The sequence below is a fragment of the Leuciscus leuciscus genome, assembly GCF_965113295.1.
Source record: "Leuciscus leuciscus genome assembly, chromosome: 7".
NCBI classification, from domain to species: domain Eukaryota; kingdom Metazoa; phylum Chordata; class Actinopteri; order Cypriniformes; family Leuciscidae; genus Leuciscus; species Leuciscus leuciscus.
Genome location: NC_138731.1, coordinates 6,132,901 through 6,146,443, shown reverse-complemented (window position 1 = coordinate 6,146,443; position 13,543 = coordinate 6,132,901). Strand labels below are relative to the sequence as shown.

Below are 13,543 nucleotides of genomic sequence, written 5' to 3'. Positions count from 1 at the left end.
GATGGACAACATATTTTTTCATAGCTCATGTGGACTTTGAGTCTTTTAAGTATTAACTGAATTCCTTAGGAGAAATAAAAAAGACACACTTGTTGACACACACTGTACAGTAACAGTGCAGAGAGGTAGCATTAATGCGGACAACTCAGATCATTTCATTTGGTTCAGTTTTCAACGGTTTAGTTCCATTCTGTTGCAAAATGTTTGAGTTCATATTGACTTTTGATGGCAGACTTTGGTACTTTGGGAAATCTGAGCACAGTTTGAGATATTATTAAGATCACTTCTGAAGCTCAATAGGAAATGTATGTGAGATGTATGTACAGGAGATCAGTCTGAGAAGCAGGAGAATGAATCTCCATTTGTCCTCCATGTAATCTCATTGCTGTCTTGGAGAGTTGCAATCATGATGACAATTCTTGAAAAAGATTTTAACAGGACTTTGATGATAAGAAAAGAGTGTAGGAAGGAGTAGTTTTGGCATGAGTTGAAATATACTATAGAGGAAGAAAGCAGGGCGAACGGTGTAGCTGATCTAGACAGGTGGTGCTGGGGAGGAGGAGGGACAGAGATAATAAGGTGGCATAGGTAGAGATCGATTGGCTTGGAAAAAAATAATTAGCTACCTTGAAGAGTTTCATGCATTAAAATCCATGATTTGTCTTTCCTATTGGTTATTTTGTTTTGTATCATCTGTGTTGATGTTGTTATATCAGTAAGATTTCACAGTTTACTTCGTTATGTCTGATGAGATCTTCATAATGGCACATTATTACATCCTGTGGTCAGATAAGCTCATCCCTCACACCTCATGTTAGTGTAACGCCTTTGCTTTGTCCGTCAATATGGATTACATTATCGCAGTGTTTGTTTAAGGCTAATGAGTTTCAGAGTCTTGGTGTCCGGATACACTCTTCTGTCCTTCTTCGGTCAGAATGATGAAGTCAGGGATAGGTCAACGGGATTAAAGGTTCAAGGGTGGGGTCAGATCAGCATAACGGGAGCCATTCAGGGTCGCTCCCTGTGGGAATTGGTCATGGTCCGCTAAGTCTTTTGTGCCCTGCGTGGACGCAGTAACGCACTAAAGCTGTCTGACTGCCCCGACGGAGATGATCTGATAACCCATCTGGCCTGTCAGATGCCCCACTCTTGCCCTCTCGCTTCATTCTTGAGGCGGGTCTTAAAGAAACCCCAAAATGAAAAATCGAAAAATGGCGCTTTCAAATTATGATATCCGTGATGCAGAAAATCCAGATGGAATCATGGAATCCAGTCATAAAAATGGAATTTACTATATAACGTGGAATGTCACAGAATTTGGCAACATTTTAGATGAATATATTAACACCATTTTTGACAATAAATTTGTATAAATTCAAAAAAATTTAAACGACAACGCAGATTTTCTGAAAATATAAAACATTCCACAAGGCCCTATTATAAAAAAATATATATAAAAAAAATCATTCAATTGTTACATTTTTATGAATTCAATTGATAAGAAAATGTCAAAAATAAAATTTTTCTTAAACTTTTTTATAATTTGTTGTTAAATTCCATAAGTATAAAGATATTTCAATTAATTAGACATGCTTATAAAAACTTGCCATTAAAAAAATTAAAAAAACACAACCCAGAAAAATACAAATGCTCTAAAATCATAGCTTTCAATCCTACCCCTCACAAATCTCATGTGCACCTCCACATAATGGAGCATCAGTCATGTGACGTGCGAGACCCAGTGGTATGGTGTGGATGTAGACTCTTCCCTCTTCAGAACAGTGGATTCTGCTTCTGTCTGGATCTGACCAGCTGGAGGAATGCCATCTGACCCAGTTTCCCTGGTGTTTCTGCTGATGTGTGTAGTGTGTTCGGGAGTCTGCTGTGTCCCGATCTCAGAGACAGACACTGATGGAGAGGCTTTAGAAGAGTTATTTCTGTTTTAAAGGCCAGCTTGCCAGTTATTGTCAGGATAGCGGTTGTTAGGTGTCTTGACACATCTACTCATTTCCGTCTCCTCCTTGTCATTGTCAGTTTCTCTCTCTATTGTGTCTTCCTCTTCCTGAATCTGTGTCAAGGTTACACTCATAGTGCCCGAGGACATGGAGCAAGAACACAATTACAGTAGTTCTAGTTTTCATGAGGCTCTTTATAGATCATTAAACATGCACTCCTTTCAAGAGGGAATTGACTAATACACTCTGATCAGAAACATTGTTTCATCTCCAAAATATCCTGGATAACTATTTCTATATTTATAATTAGTTACTTACAATAGTGTATTATAATTATTATTCCTGTGATCAAAGCTGAATTTTCAGCATCATTACTACTTCAGAAAGTCGTGCCGCTTCATATTTCTGTGGAAAATATGATACATTTTCTACAGCATTTATTTGAAATCGAAATCTTTTGTAACATTTTAAATATATAATAGTTGATCAACTTAATTCATCCTTGCTCAATAAAAATATAAATTTCCTTACTGACCCATAACTTTTGAATGGTAGTGTAATTAATTTTGAGTAGATATTGTGTATATTGATATTCATATCATATTGGATACTGATCTTGGGGTGCCTTGTTCTCTAAATCATCTTCATCATCTTCATCATCTTCATCATCTTCATCATCTTCATCATGTGTGTGTGTGTGTGTGTGTGTGTGTGTGTGTGTGTGTGTGTGTGTGTGTGTGTGTGTGTGTGTGTGTGTGTGTGTGTGTGTGTGTGTGTCTGATAATCACAGGTATCACACATCATCCTCCTTCATCAGTACACACACATTAGGATAACGGCTCCACGTTTCACGCATGACTGTGTGTTGCTCAGTGTCTGTCTCTTAACTCGCTGGACACGCTGTACAGTAATTGCTCCCCGCGGGTGATTAAGTGCATAATTAATGTTAAATAGATCGGCTACCTCCTACAGGCTTCTGTCAGTCAGGCTCTCTCGCCTTTGTCTTCTCCTCTTTCATTTAGTCCGTCTTTTCTCTCTTCATTTCTCTGTGTTTGATGAGGAAAATAATACAATGAACATTGAAAAGCAGCTTTTATGGAATGTAAGTAATAGAGTATTACAACATGCTAAAGCATTAAACGCCATTTAGTAACTCGTTTCACACTGTTGTACCTCAGATCATGTGACTTGTTCATGAGGAAGATATTACTATACGCACTATGACTTTTGGCATTTTGGACAATAAAAATGCCACAATTTTACATTTAAAGGCCTCGAAATTCCTTCTATCATATATCATATCTATCATATCATATCTCTCATATATCATATCTATCATATATCATATCATATATCATATCTGTCATATATCATATCTGTCATATATCATATCTATCATGGCTGTTTGCAGCAGAACCTCTGACATTAAATGTAAATGAACTAGCAAACAGCGGATCATTATTGGTAATGGGTTAATGATAATTATACTTTTCTAATAGAGTTAATTAATCGTGAATTCATTATAATCTCTTTTAAATGTGTTTTCCTCTCTGTTGTTACACTCTTTACACCATAGCACACAGTTTGAGTTATTTTATTCATTAATTGTCGGACATCTGTTATTTTCTATGGTGTAACATTTATAATGTATTTATAATAGGGAAAATGATGCAGACATGCAGATGTCATCATAACGGCAGACCTCACACACTCCGCTTCTGACCACATGAGCATCACTTCATGTGTGTTTTCTCACCAAAGTCATGTGTCAGTGTGGACTGAGAACTTCCTCTCCCATAGCGATCATATATCAGTCCTGCTGGTGTTTATGATGTTTATTGGAGACATGTTACTGTACAGCGGCCCCAAGAAGGATTAGGATGATTAAGTCACACTCAGGGTCCAGTTACACATTTTAAACTTAAAATAGGAATCTTTTTACGCGTTTTCACTGTTCATTTACACGTTTTCGGGGGATAAAACCCAAAAAAGTGCACGTTTTTGAAAGCAATACCGTTATGGTCTTTGTGTAAACTACAAAATTGTGAATTTGTGTAAGATAGTGACGTCATGCATATACATATTAAATGTTTAATCTATATGTGCGTAGTGTTTCTTTACAAAGTTTGTGTGTGTTCGTGTGAATGGGGATCATTTTGAGATCGTACATCGCTGTTGTGTAAATGTACCTTTAAAAATGTAGGGCATTTCCTTACATTAGATGACAAAATATCAAACCAAGTTGAATTTAAATTAAAGAGATGTATGTACAACTTTTTAAGCAAAAAAAAAGAAAAGTGAAATGATAAAACAATAAATATATTTTTCAAAATGAAGATGGAAAGAAATGTGACACTGCTTGTGACAAATGACTGGATCAGATTAATAAAGTGATTCTCTGCTTAAAGTCCCCCGTGCTCAATCATTTTATCTCTCAAAACTCATCTTTGATCTCCAAAACAACATATTTAAACGTTTTTTTCCTTAAAATATCTTGAATGTAACTCGTCACCCTTGCCTCATTTAGTATGTGCGGTTCTATGAATATGCAAATGAGCCCCGCCTCCACTCACTCAGCTCAGAGATCCACTGGTTGACGATCACACGTTGATCTGATTGGTTACAAGGTAGTTTGTGACGTCAGAAACACCAGCGATTTCAAAGCGTGTGTTTGAGACTATCTTTGGTTCACTGCAGTTTTAAGGAGGAAATACTCAGCAATGCTGTCGACTTATGAATTTACACATGGTTTGTCTTAAAGCATATTAAAAACACCACATAGACACATAAACAACATTATGTAAAAGCTGGATTTTCACCACAGGGGGACTTTAAAAATCACCAAAAACAGCTGATTAAAAGACACTGAGCGAAACAGCTGAGGAAAAGGGAAGTTTGTGATGAGTGCCAATGACACGTGACATTCTGTATGAGATTTGTACCTGTCATCATCTCACCTGCTGTTCCTGCGCTCACAGACACATCTTCGGCATCAGAAGACGAGGGGTCGCTGCGCCGGCAGGGTCGGATCTGCTCCTCGTCCCCGTACCAGGCGCACCCGAGCGTGGAGCACTGGTTCAACAGGGTCATCCAGGGCTCGTCCACCTCCTCATCCGCCTCCTCCACCTCATCACACCCCGGAGGAAGAGCCCATCACTCCTCCAACACCACCTCTGCTTCAGCGGCCACCGTGCTGGCCGACCTCATGGCTCACACACAGCTGGGTCAGTACTGCACACACACACACACACACACACACACACACACACACACACACACACACACACACACACAGCTGGGTCAGTACTGCACACACACACACACACACACACACACACACACACACACACAGCTGGGTCAGTACTGAACACACACACACACACACACAGCTGGGTCAGTACTGAACACACACACACACACACACACACAGCTGGGTCAGTACTGAACACACACTCACACACAGCTGGGTCAGTACTGATCATTTAAAGGGGTGGTATAATGACACTTTTTAAAAAAGTCTCTGATGTCCCCAGAGTGTGTGTGAAGCTTTAGCTCAAAATCCCCCACAGATATTTTTTTTTATAGCATGTTAAAATGTCCTTTTTTGAGGGTGAGCAAAAATGCACAGTTTTGTGTGTGTCCCTTTAAATGCAAATGAGCTGCTGCTCCCGGCACAGAGGGTGGAGCTTCAACAGCTCGTTCTTATCAGAGCCATATAGAGGCCTTTGTTGCAGGCGGGGTTTATGTAAATTCTAGGGTTGGTGATGTCACTAGGCCGTGGAGAAGCTCGTGTAGTCTCTACCAGCCGTTTGGTGTAGTCCTTAAAAAGTGATTTCTATAAAAGCAAATATCTCCCTTTGCTTTGAACTTTGAGCGTCGTAACTTTGCAGATGTTGTTTATGCTCAAACAGCAACATTACACACTAACTAAAGTTAGAAAAGTCAAATCATAATCAGAAACACCAGGATGTGTGGTGTCTTGGTGCTGCTGAAAGGGTTAGTCCACATAGAAATGAATATACTGTCATTTATCTTCTCGCACTCCTGCCGTTCCGAGCCTGTATGATCTCAACAGTAGATGTTTCGCAGACTCACAGTGAGAGTGAATAGAGACTGAGCCTGTCAAGACTAAATGGCAGAACAGAAAAGCACTAGTGTTATAAAACTCATAAGACTTGTGCCTGATATTTCAAATCTACCGTACAATAGCTCTGTGTGAGGAACAGCTGGAGATAGGTACTAGATTTTCATTCAGCAAGGATGCATTAAATTGATCAAAAGTGACAGTAAAGACATTTATAATGTTACAAACGATTATATTTCAAATAAATGCTGTTCTTTTGAACTTTCTATTCATCAAACAATCTTGAATTTTTTTTCAAAGTTTTCCACACAAATATGAAGCAGCACGACTGTTTTCAACACTGATAATAATCATAACTGCTTCTTGATCATCAAATCATCATATTAGAGTGATTTGTGAAGGATCATGTGACACTGAAGACTGGAGTAATGATGCTGAACATTCAGCTTTGATCACAGGAATACATTACACTGCACTATATATTCACATAGAAAACAGCTGATTTACATTATAATAATATTTCAAATTTTACTGTATTTTGATCAAATAAATGCAGCCTTGGTGAGCAGAAGAGACTTACAAGCTTCTGAGCAGTGGTGAAGTCTCGGCTGATGAACTGTGTTTCTGTAACCGCTCACTGTCTTAAACACAAGCACAGATCCTGCATTCATCTCCATAGCTTGACATGCTAACACACTGCACTTCACTGCTGCTGCTGATGATGATGATGATGATGATGATGATGATGATGATGATGAAGATGATGTTCTTCTGTCTGCATGCTTGTGTTGTGTGTCTCCTGCTGCTCTTGAACTGTTTCCGCTGTGCTGGCACATCTTCAGTCCTGAAGCCAGTCTGTGCAGAGAAAGCCAGCGCTGGCCTCGTCTGACATGCTAACTGAGCAGGTTTCAATAATCATGTTTGCCAAGCTTCGCTGTTAATAAACCCAGTTAGTGCAATACTCACTCTCATATTGTCCCAAACATGATCTTCTTTCTTCAGTTAAGCACAGAAAGAGATGTTTTGTGAGAATGTTTCTGCTGCCGAGTCATTTACAGTGAAAGTAAAAGAGAAAAATACACAATTTAACTCAACACAGCGCTATATTCAACACTGTAAAACGATTATTTTAATAGTAAAAGACGTGACTTTAAACACCTGTTAATTGGTAAACAGTAAGTTCCTGTACTATATATGGGGAAAAACTGTAATGGATCTGACCTTACATTTCATGTCATTTTACGGTAAAATAATGTTAACACCCTTTTTGACCAAAACATTTTATGTTTAGTGTTTTCTTTTTTTTTTACTCCATCAGAATAGTACAAAACTTGGTAAAGTTTTTGGCACTTGCTGTGTGAACACAAAATCATGGACATGATTCAAAAAGGTTAAAAGTTAAAATAGTCACAGCTCTACTGTTCGCGGTCTAAAACGAGCGCATTGGTAATGAATGAGAGACGAATGTCATTCAGTGGAAGCGTTTGGTACTGCGGCCAAATCACATCTCACTGAAAGCTCATTTTTTAAAATCAACTTTGGCTTTTGATTTGGTATTTGATTTGACACATAATTCCTATAAAAATGTAAAATAGTATTTTTGTGCATTTTTAATTTTACGTTTAAACAATAAGCGTAAAATAATTTTTTATTCTTCTTTCACTTCAGCGATAATCTGCCAAGTGTCGTCTTTAAAAAGAGGCCAAACTGAAGTCTGTGATCCAAAAGTACCGTAAAATCCCCTAAAAATATAAAATATGAAATAAAAAAAACATTATCGAACTAAAATCTAGTACAATCATTTCATTGAAATATTAATAATAAAAAAAGAGATGATTTTTGACCTCCACGCGAGCAGCACCAGAGGGTTAAATGTACAGTTTTTGGAAATGAATAAGATCAAGTCATCTGGAAGAAGCTTTTTTTGCCGGTTTTGAGCTTGACATGATCCTCTAGTCACTGTTTGCTTTCAATGTATGAACAAGAACCGAATGAGACGTCTTTAAACGTACTCATATAAGTTTTGAACGGCATGAGAGCGAGTGATATCATAATGGCAGAACACATTAACTTTACTCAGCTGCTCTTTACTGGGAACATTAGCATTCCCACCATATCTCCTCCTCTTCTGTCGTCTCCTCCTCTTTCTTTCACCCTGTTTGTCCGCCTCTCTGCCCTTGAAGGCCGGTATCATGAAGCTGGCCCTGGGCACCGGCTGTAAATAACCTCAGATTTCACACAGTGTCAGAGTCGCTCTGTGGATCCACTGTTCTGATGAACCCAGCGCAGAACAGCTGCTGCTGGTTAGTGGTGTATACAGCGCTTGTGTTGAGTGTGTCGAGTAAGATGGACAGTCAACAACACATGGAGTTAGGAAGAGAAACAACAGCGAATCAGAACATATGTGATGTTTTGTTCCATGTGGAATTTTGGACCAATGAGATTTCATGGCAGGTCAAATATCTATAATACACGCTAAAAGTATGTGCTTTGTTGATGATGGCAAAGTATATACTTTTTAGATGTTTTATATCACTGTTAGGGTTGGGTATCGTTTCAATTTTAACGATTACAATTCCTATTTCGATTCTGCTTATCGATTCCTAATTTCAATTCCAATAAGGAAAAACAAACAAACTTGGATATCATTCACTTAGTCTTATTGCAGAACATTTAATTGTGGCTGAATATCATGAACAGAAATCAATAGGCTAAATTTCAAGCATTAATAAAGACAAGTAAACACTCAGTAATTAAAAAAAGAACAAATAAAATCTCAACAAATAGATATAACTGAACAGATATATGACTACAATAAATAATGTTTTCATATTTTCAGGTTTTCATGTAGAGAAACTAATCAAATGTAAAATAACACTGCACTTTATAAATAAAATATACATTACAAATATAGTTACATAAGTTATTCAGTCATGAACGAGTGAATGTCCTCTCTGTGTTCTGTTGTGTGATGAGTGTTATTATAGAGACGCAGCAGGAATATATGTGCTGTCACTTTAAGAGTTTCCGCTATAGTTACACACGCCTCTGAAAACAGCATTAAACCTTCCATGGTTTAAAATCACATTAAAAGCACTTTTTCTGTGCGCACGTTTCGGATGTGTGTGCAGAACATAAAACGTCTTATTGAAATGCTCACAAAGGAGCATTTGTTTAATTTTATAACAAGTATCCGATTCCCGACCTCAAGTATCCGATTCCCAGCCCTACTCACTGTCATTTCACGCCACCCCACATCCTGCACTGCTTCTTAAAGATATGATCAATATTATAATTTCTCACTGGTTTGATCACTGAACACCATGCATTGCTGTATCTTGACCTCCACTCACCTCTGACCTCTGACACCTCATGACAGACGGCCCCAGTGCGCCGCCGGACGTGACAGGCCTGTGGGAGCGCTCAGTGCATGAGGAGCGTCCACAGGTGGCGTCGGTGCGAGGGCTTCCCCGCGGACACACACACACCAGCGTCCTGGAGACCGCCGACGGTGAGCATCTTCACACACACACACCTCTCTGTCCTGTCATCTCATCTCTCCACAGAGCTCTCTCTCTCTCTACTGCATACAGACACTCTGAACACGGTGTTTTTAGCTCTGGTCCAAAACCTCGGGATCTGATTGGCTAATTGCCACGGAACCTCAGAAATGTTTGATTAATTCTACTGTTGCTAAGATACAGTATTAGAACAATATTCTAAAAAGAACTCCCGAAGTGCACATTAATTTGTCAAGAAGAAGTGCGCTTAATTGTATTGAATGTGCACTTGTAGTGTAGTTCAAATGTTAAAAGTATATTTTTATTAGTGCTGGGCAATGATTACTCGCATCCCCCCCCCCCCCAAAAAAAGTTTGTGTTTAATATGTATAAATTGCGAGTAACATGCAATGAGGTGTCTGAAAACATTACATTCAGTTCACACTTAAGTATATTACTTTAAAGTATAGTATTTTAAAAGTAAGTACTCTTTTTTAAAAGTATGCTGGAATGTACTTCTTTTTCACTAGGCGTAACATACTTATATGTACTCATACATATCTTTTAATTGAATCTGAATATCTTTATATGTGTGACTGTATACTTGAATGTTTGTACACTGTGTAATTTTATGTTGCCTTGCACCTTTCGCCTTATCTTGGCCAGGTCGCAGTTGCAAATGAGAACTTGTTCTCAATCGATTAACCTGGTTAAATAAAGGTGAAATAAAAATAAAATTTATAAAATTAATTTCTAATTACTGTCAATTTATCCCACATTCTGGATCTTCCTTTTTCACTCTAAAGCTGGAGGCTTTGTATCAGAGCTAATGAGACGCATTTACAGTTCATATCTACTGAAACACTAGAGGGAGAGAGAGGCATACTTCTGGCTGTTTATTGGTCTGATCCTGCTTGCTCAAGCCAGATGTTATGATGTCATCAGCATGCTTTCTTTTTTTGTGGGAATAATTCACTAAAAATGAAAATGCAAATGAAAATGAAAATGAAAATGCTGTCATCATCTCCTCACCCACATGTCAGTGCAAAACACAGTCTCTTTTCCACACCTTCAGACCTGGTGCTGATAATGTCATTAAGAACTGATGTTCCACTGAGGGGGAAATCATAAAGTGCTTTTTGAGCGTGTGTAGATGATGACTCACCGATTTTCATTTTTAGGTGTACTGTCCCTTTAAGACACAGAGCTGAACGTCCCATCAGGATCATGATTAACCTGCTTTTTTGTCCTCACTTGTACCAGTTGATGTGGTGTGTTCGTTCTTGGAAGGATGACTATGTGGTGATGGTTTTCTTTATGTGTGTGATGCTCAGTTTGCGAGGCCTCAGCTCTGTAGAAGCAGCGCTGTGAAGAACACGCGTGTTTATTGAGGTTTTCTCTTCTTCAGGCACTGACAGGGGCGATGGGGAGGCCACGGATGGTATTTATACACGTTTATTTCACTCTGCCCCTCCTCCTGGTGTCTCTGTGCATCTGTGTCTCAGCCGTGACCTCTGTGTTCGTTATAATCGCAAGAAAAATACTTCCTCCTACTGTGTCTCTTTTTGTCTTTTAATGTTGTTTATGCTTTCAAGGGCTTTTCACAGCATTCAGAATAGGTTTTGCAGTATGATTAATACTGTTATAAACAAAGCATTACACAGGAAGTTATTGTACTTTCTCAAATACAACACTCGGTTGCACTTTATTTTAGTGTTCTTGTTACATATGTTACATGTACTTACCATAGTAATAACAGTTAATTATGCACAATTACATGCAACTAACCCTCAACCAAACCCTAACCCTATAGTACATGTTTTTAATTGATATTACTCAGTACTTAGATATATATTAACACTGTAATATTGACACCTTAAAATAAAGTGTAACCCAAAACTCTTGTGAAAAAGTAGTACACTTTTATACTTTTTTTTATTCTAAAAAAAGATTAATTATTTTTTTTAAATAAACATTTAAAATGTATTTTTTCCATACATTTTATGGAAAAAAAATACATAAGTGTGAACTTTATTTAATAAGTGTGACTCAAGTACATCTGGCAAGCATTTATGATAAACATAAATATATTTAGTCATTTCTATTGAACTTGTATATCATGTATTTAAATAAAAAAATAAAAAAATACACATTTGTAATGATGATGCAATTTAAAATATGTTAACTTCTGTAATTAACTGTAATATCAAATTTTGAACATAAAACAGTTAAAATTATGTTAGTCAACACATCAAAATAAGTGTGCTTATTTAAAGCAAGACAAAAGATTAAACAATAATCTAAAATGTACTTTTAATAAACTTTTAATTTACAGTGCACTTTTAAAAAAGTGTACTTAAGTGTGTTAAGAATCATAGTCACACTACACTTAAGCGGCCTTTTTTCATTAATATTATCTGCAAGTACAGTTTTTAAAATAAACTTAAACTTTGAAGTACACTACAAGTGCACATTCAATACAATACATTTTCACAAGGGAAAGCTAGTGTTTAAGTAAATGAATGATGAGATAATTTGGTTGTTTGTCAAATGGTTCTTAGTACAGAGACGAGGTGAAGCAAGATCTAAATGAAACAGTCTTTATTTTCAAACTAACTCAAATCTTTACAATACTAATATAAGCAGGAACAGAACAACCTAGAATATAGACGACGACAGACAAGGAAAAGACTGAAACACAGGGCTTAAATACACGTCGTATAACATCAACAGGGTGGGAGGGTGGGCGGAGCCGGCAGTTCAGGGGCCCAGGGCGAATCGGTCTCCGTGGCCTTGACCCTTGGCACGTCCACTATGGCCCAAAATGTTCTTGGGAGGATCTAGGGGTTTATGGACTGGAGACAAATTCTCTGGCGCGGCAGCGGCCATCTTGGTAGGGGGCTCAGGCGTGGCGGTGGCCATCTTGGCTGAGGGCTCAGTGGCGGTGGCCATCTTGGCAGGGGGATCAGGCGTGACAGCGGTCATCTTGGCAGAGGGCTCAGGCGTGGCGGTGGCCATCTTGGCAGGGGGCTCAGGCGTGGCGGGGGCCATCTTGGCAGAGGGCTCAGGCGTGGTGGTGGCCATCTTGGCAGGGGGCTCAGGAATGGCGGTGGCCATCTTGGCAGAGGGCTAAGGCGTGGCCATCTTTTCAGGGGGCTAAGGCGTGGCGGCGGTCATCTTGGCAGGGGGCTCAGGCGTGGCGGCGGCCATCTTGGCAGGGGGCTCAGGCGTGGCGGTGGCCATCTTGGCAGAGGGCTCAGGCGTGGCGGCAGCGATCTTGGCAGGGGGCTCAGGCGTGGCGGTGGCCATCTTTTCAGGGGGCTCAGGCGTGGTGGCGGTCATCTTGGCAGGGGGCTCAGGCGTGGCGGCAGCCATATTGGCAGGGGGCTCAGGCATGGCGGTGGTCATCTTGGCAGAGGGCTCAGACGTGGCCATCTTGGCAGGGGGCTCAGGCGTGGCGGCAGCCATCTTGGCAGGGGGCTCAGGCGTGGCGGTGGCCATCTTTTCAGGGGGCTCAGGCGTGGTGGCGGTCATCTTGGCAGGGGGCTCAGGCGTGGCGGCGGCCATCTTGGCAGGGGGCTCAGGCATGGCGGCGGTCATCTTGGCAGAGGGCTCAGACGTGGCCATCTTGGCAGGGGGCTCAGGCGTGGCGGCGGCCATCTTGGTAGAGGGCTCAGACTGGGCCATCTTGGCAGAGGGCTAAAGCGTGGCGGTGGCCATCTTGGCAGGGGGCTCAGGCCTGACGGTGGTCATTTTGGCAGAGGGCTCAGACGTGGCAGCGGTCATCTTGGCATGGGGCTCAGGCATGGCGGCGGCCATCTTGGCAGGGGCTCAGGCATGACGGTGGCCATCTTGGCAGAGGGCTCAGACGTGGCAGCGGTCATCTTGGCAGGGGGATCAGGTGTGGCGGTGGCCATCTTGGCAGGGGGATCAGGCGTGGCAGCGGTCATCTTGGCAGGGGGATCAGGCGTGGCGGTGGCCATCTTGGCAGAGGGCTCATGCGT

At 40.3% G+C, this 13,543-nt stretch overlaps 1 protein-coding gene across 1 annotated transcript in view; it reads left to right on the top strand.

Moving 5' to 3' along the window:
- Positions 1–13,543, top strand: part of dip2a (disco-interacting protein 2 homolog A) — a 162,527-nt gene that overhangs the window by 101,453 nt on the left and 47,531 nt on the right. The window contains 3 exon segments of the mRNA XM_082176032.1: positions 4,934–5,179; positions 9,419–9,550; positions 10,948–10,980. Of these exon segments, the coding sequence (XP_082032158.1) occupies positions 4,934–5,179; positions 9,419–9,550; positions 10,948–10,980 (411 nt within the window).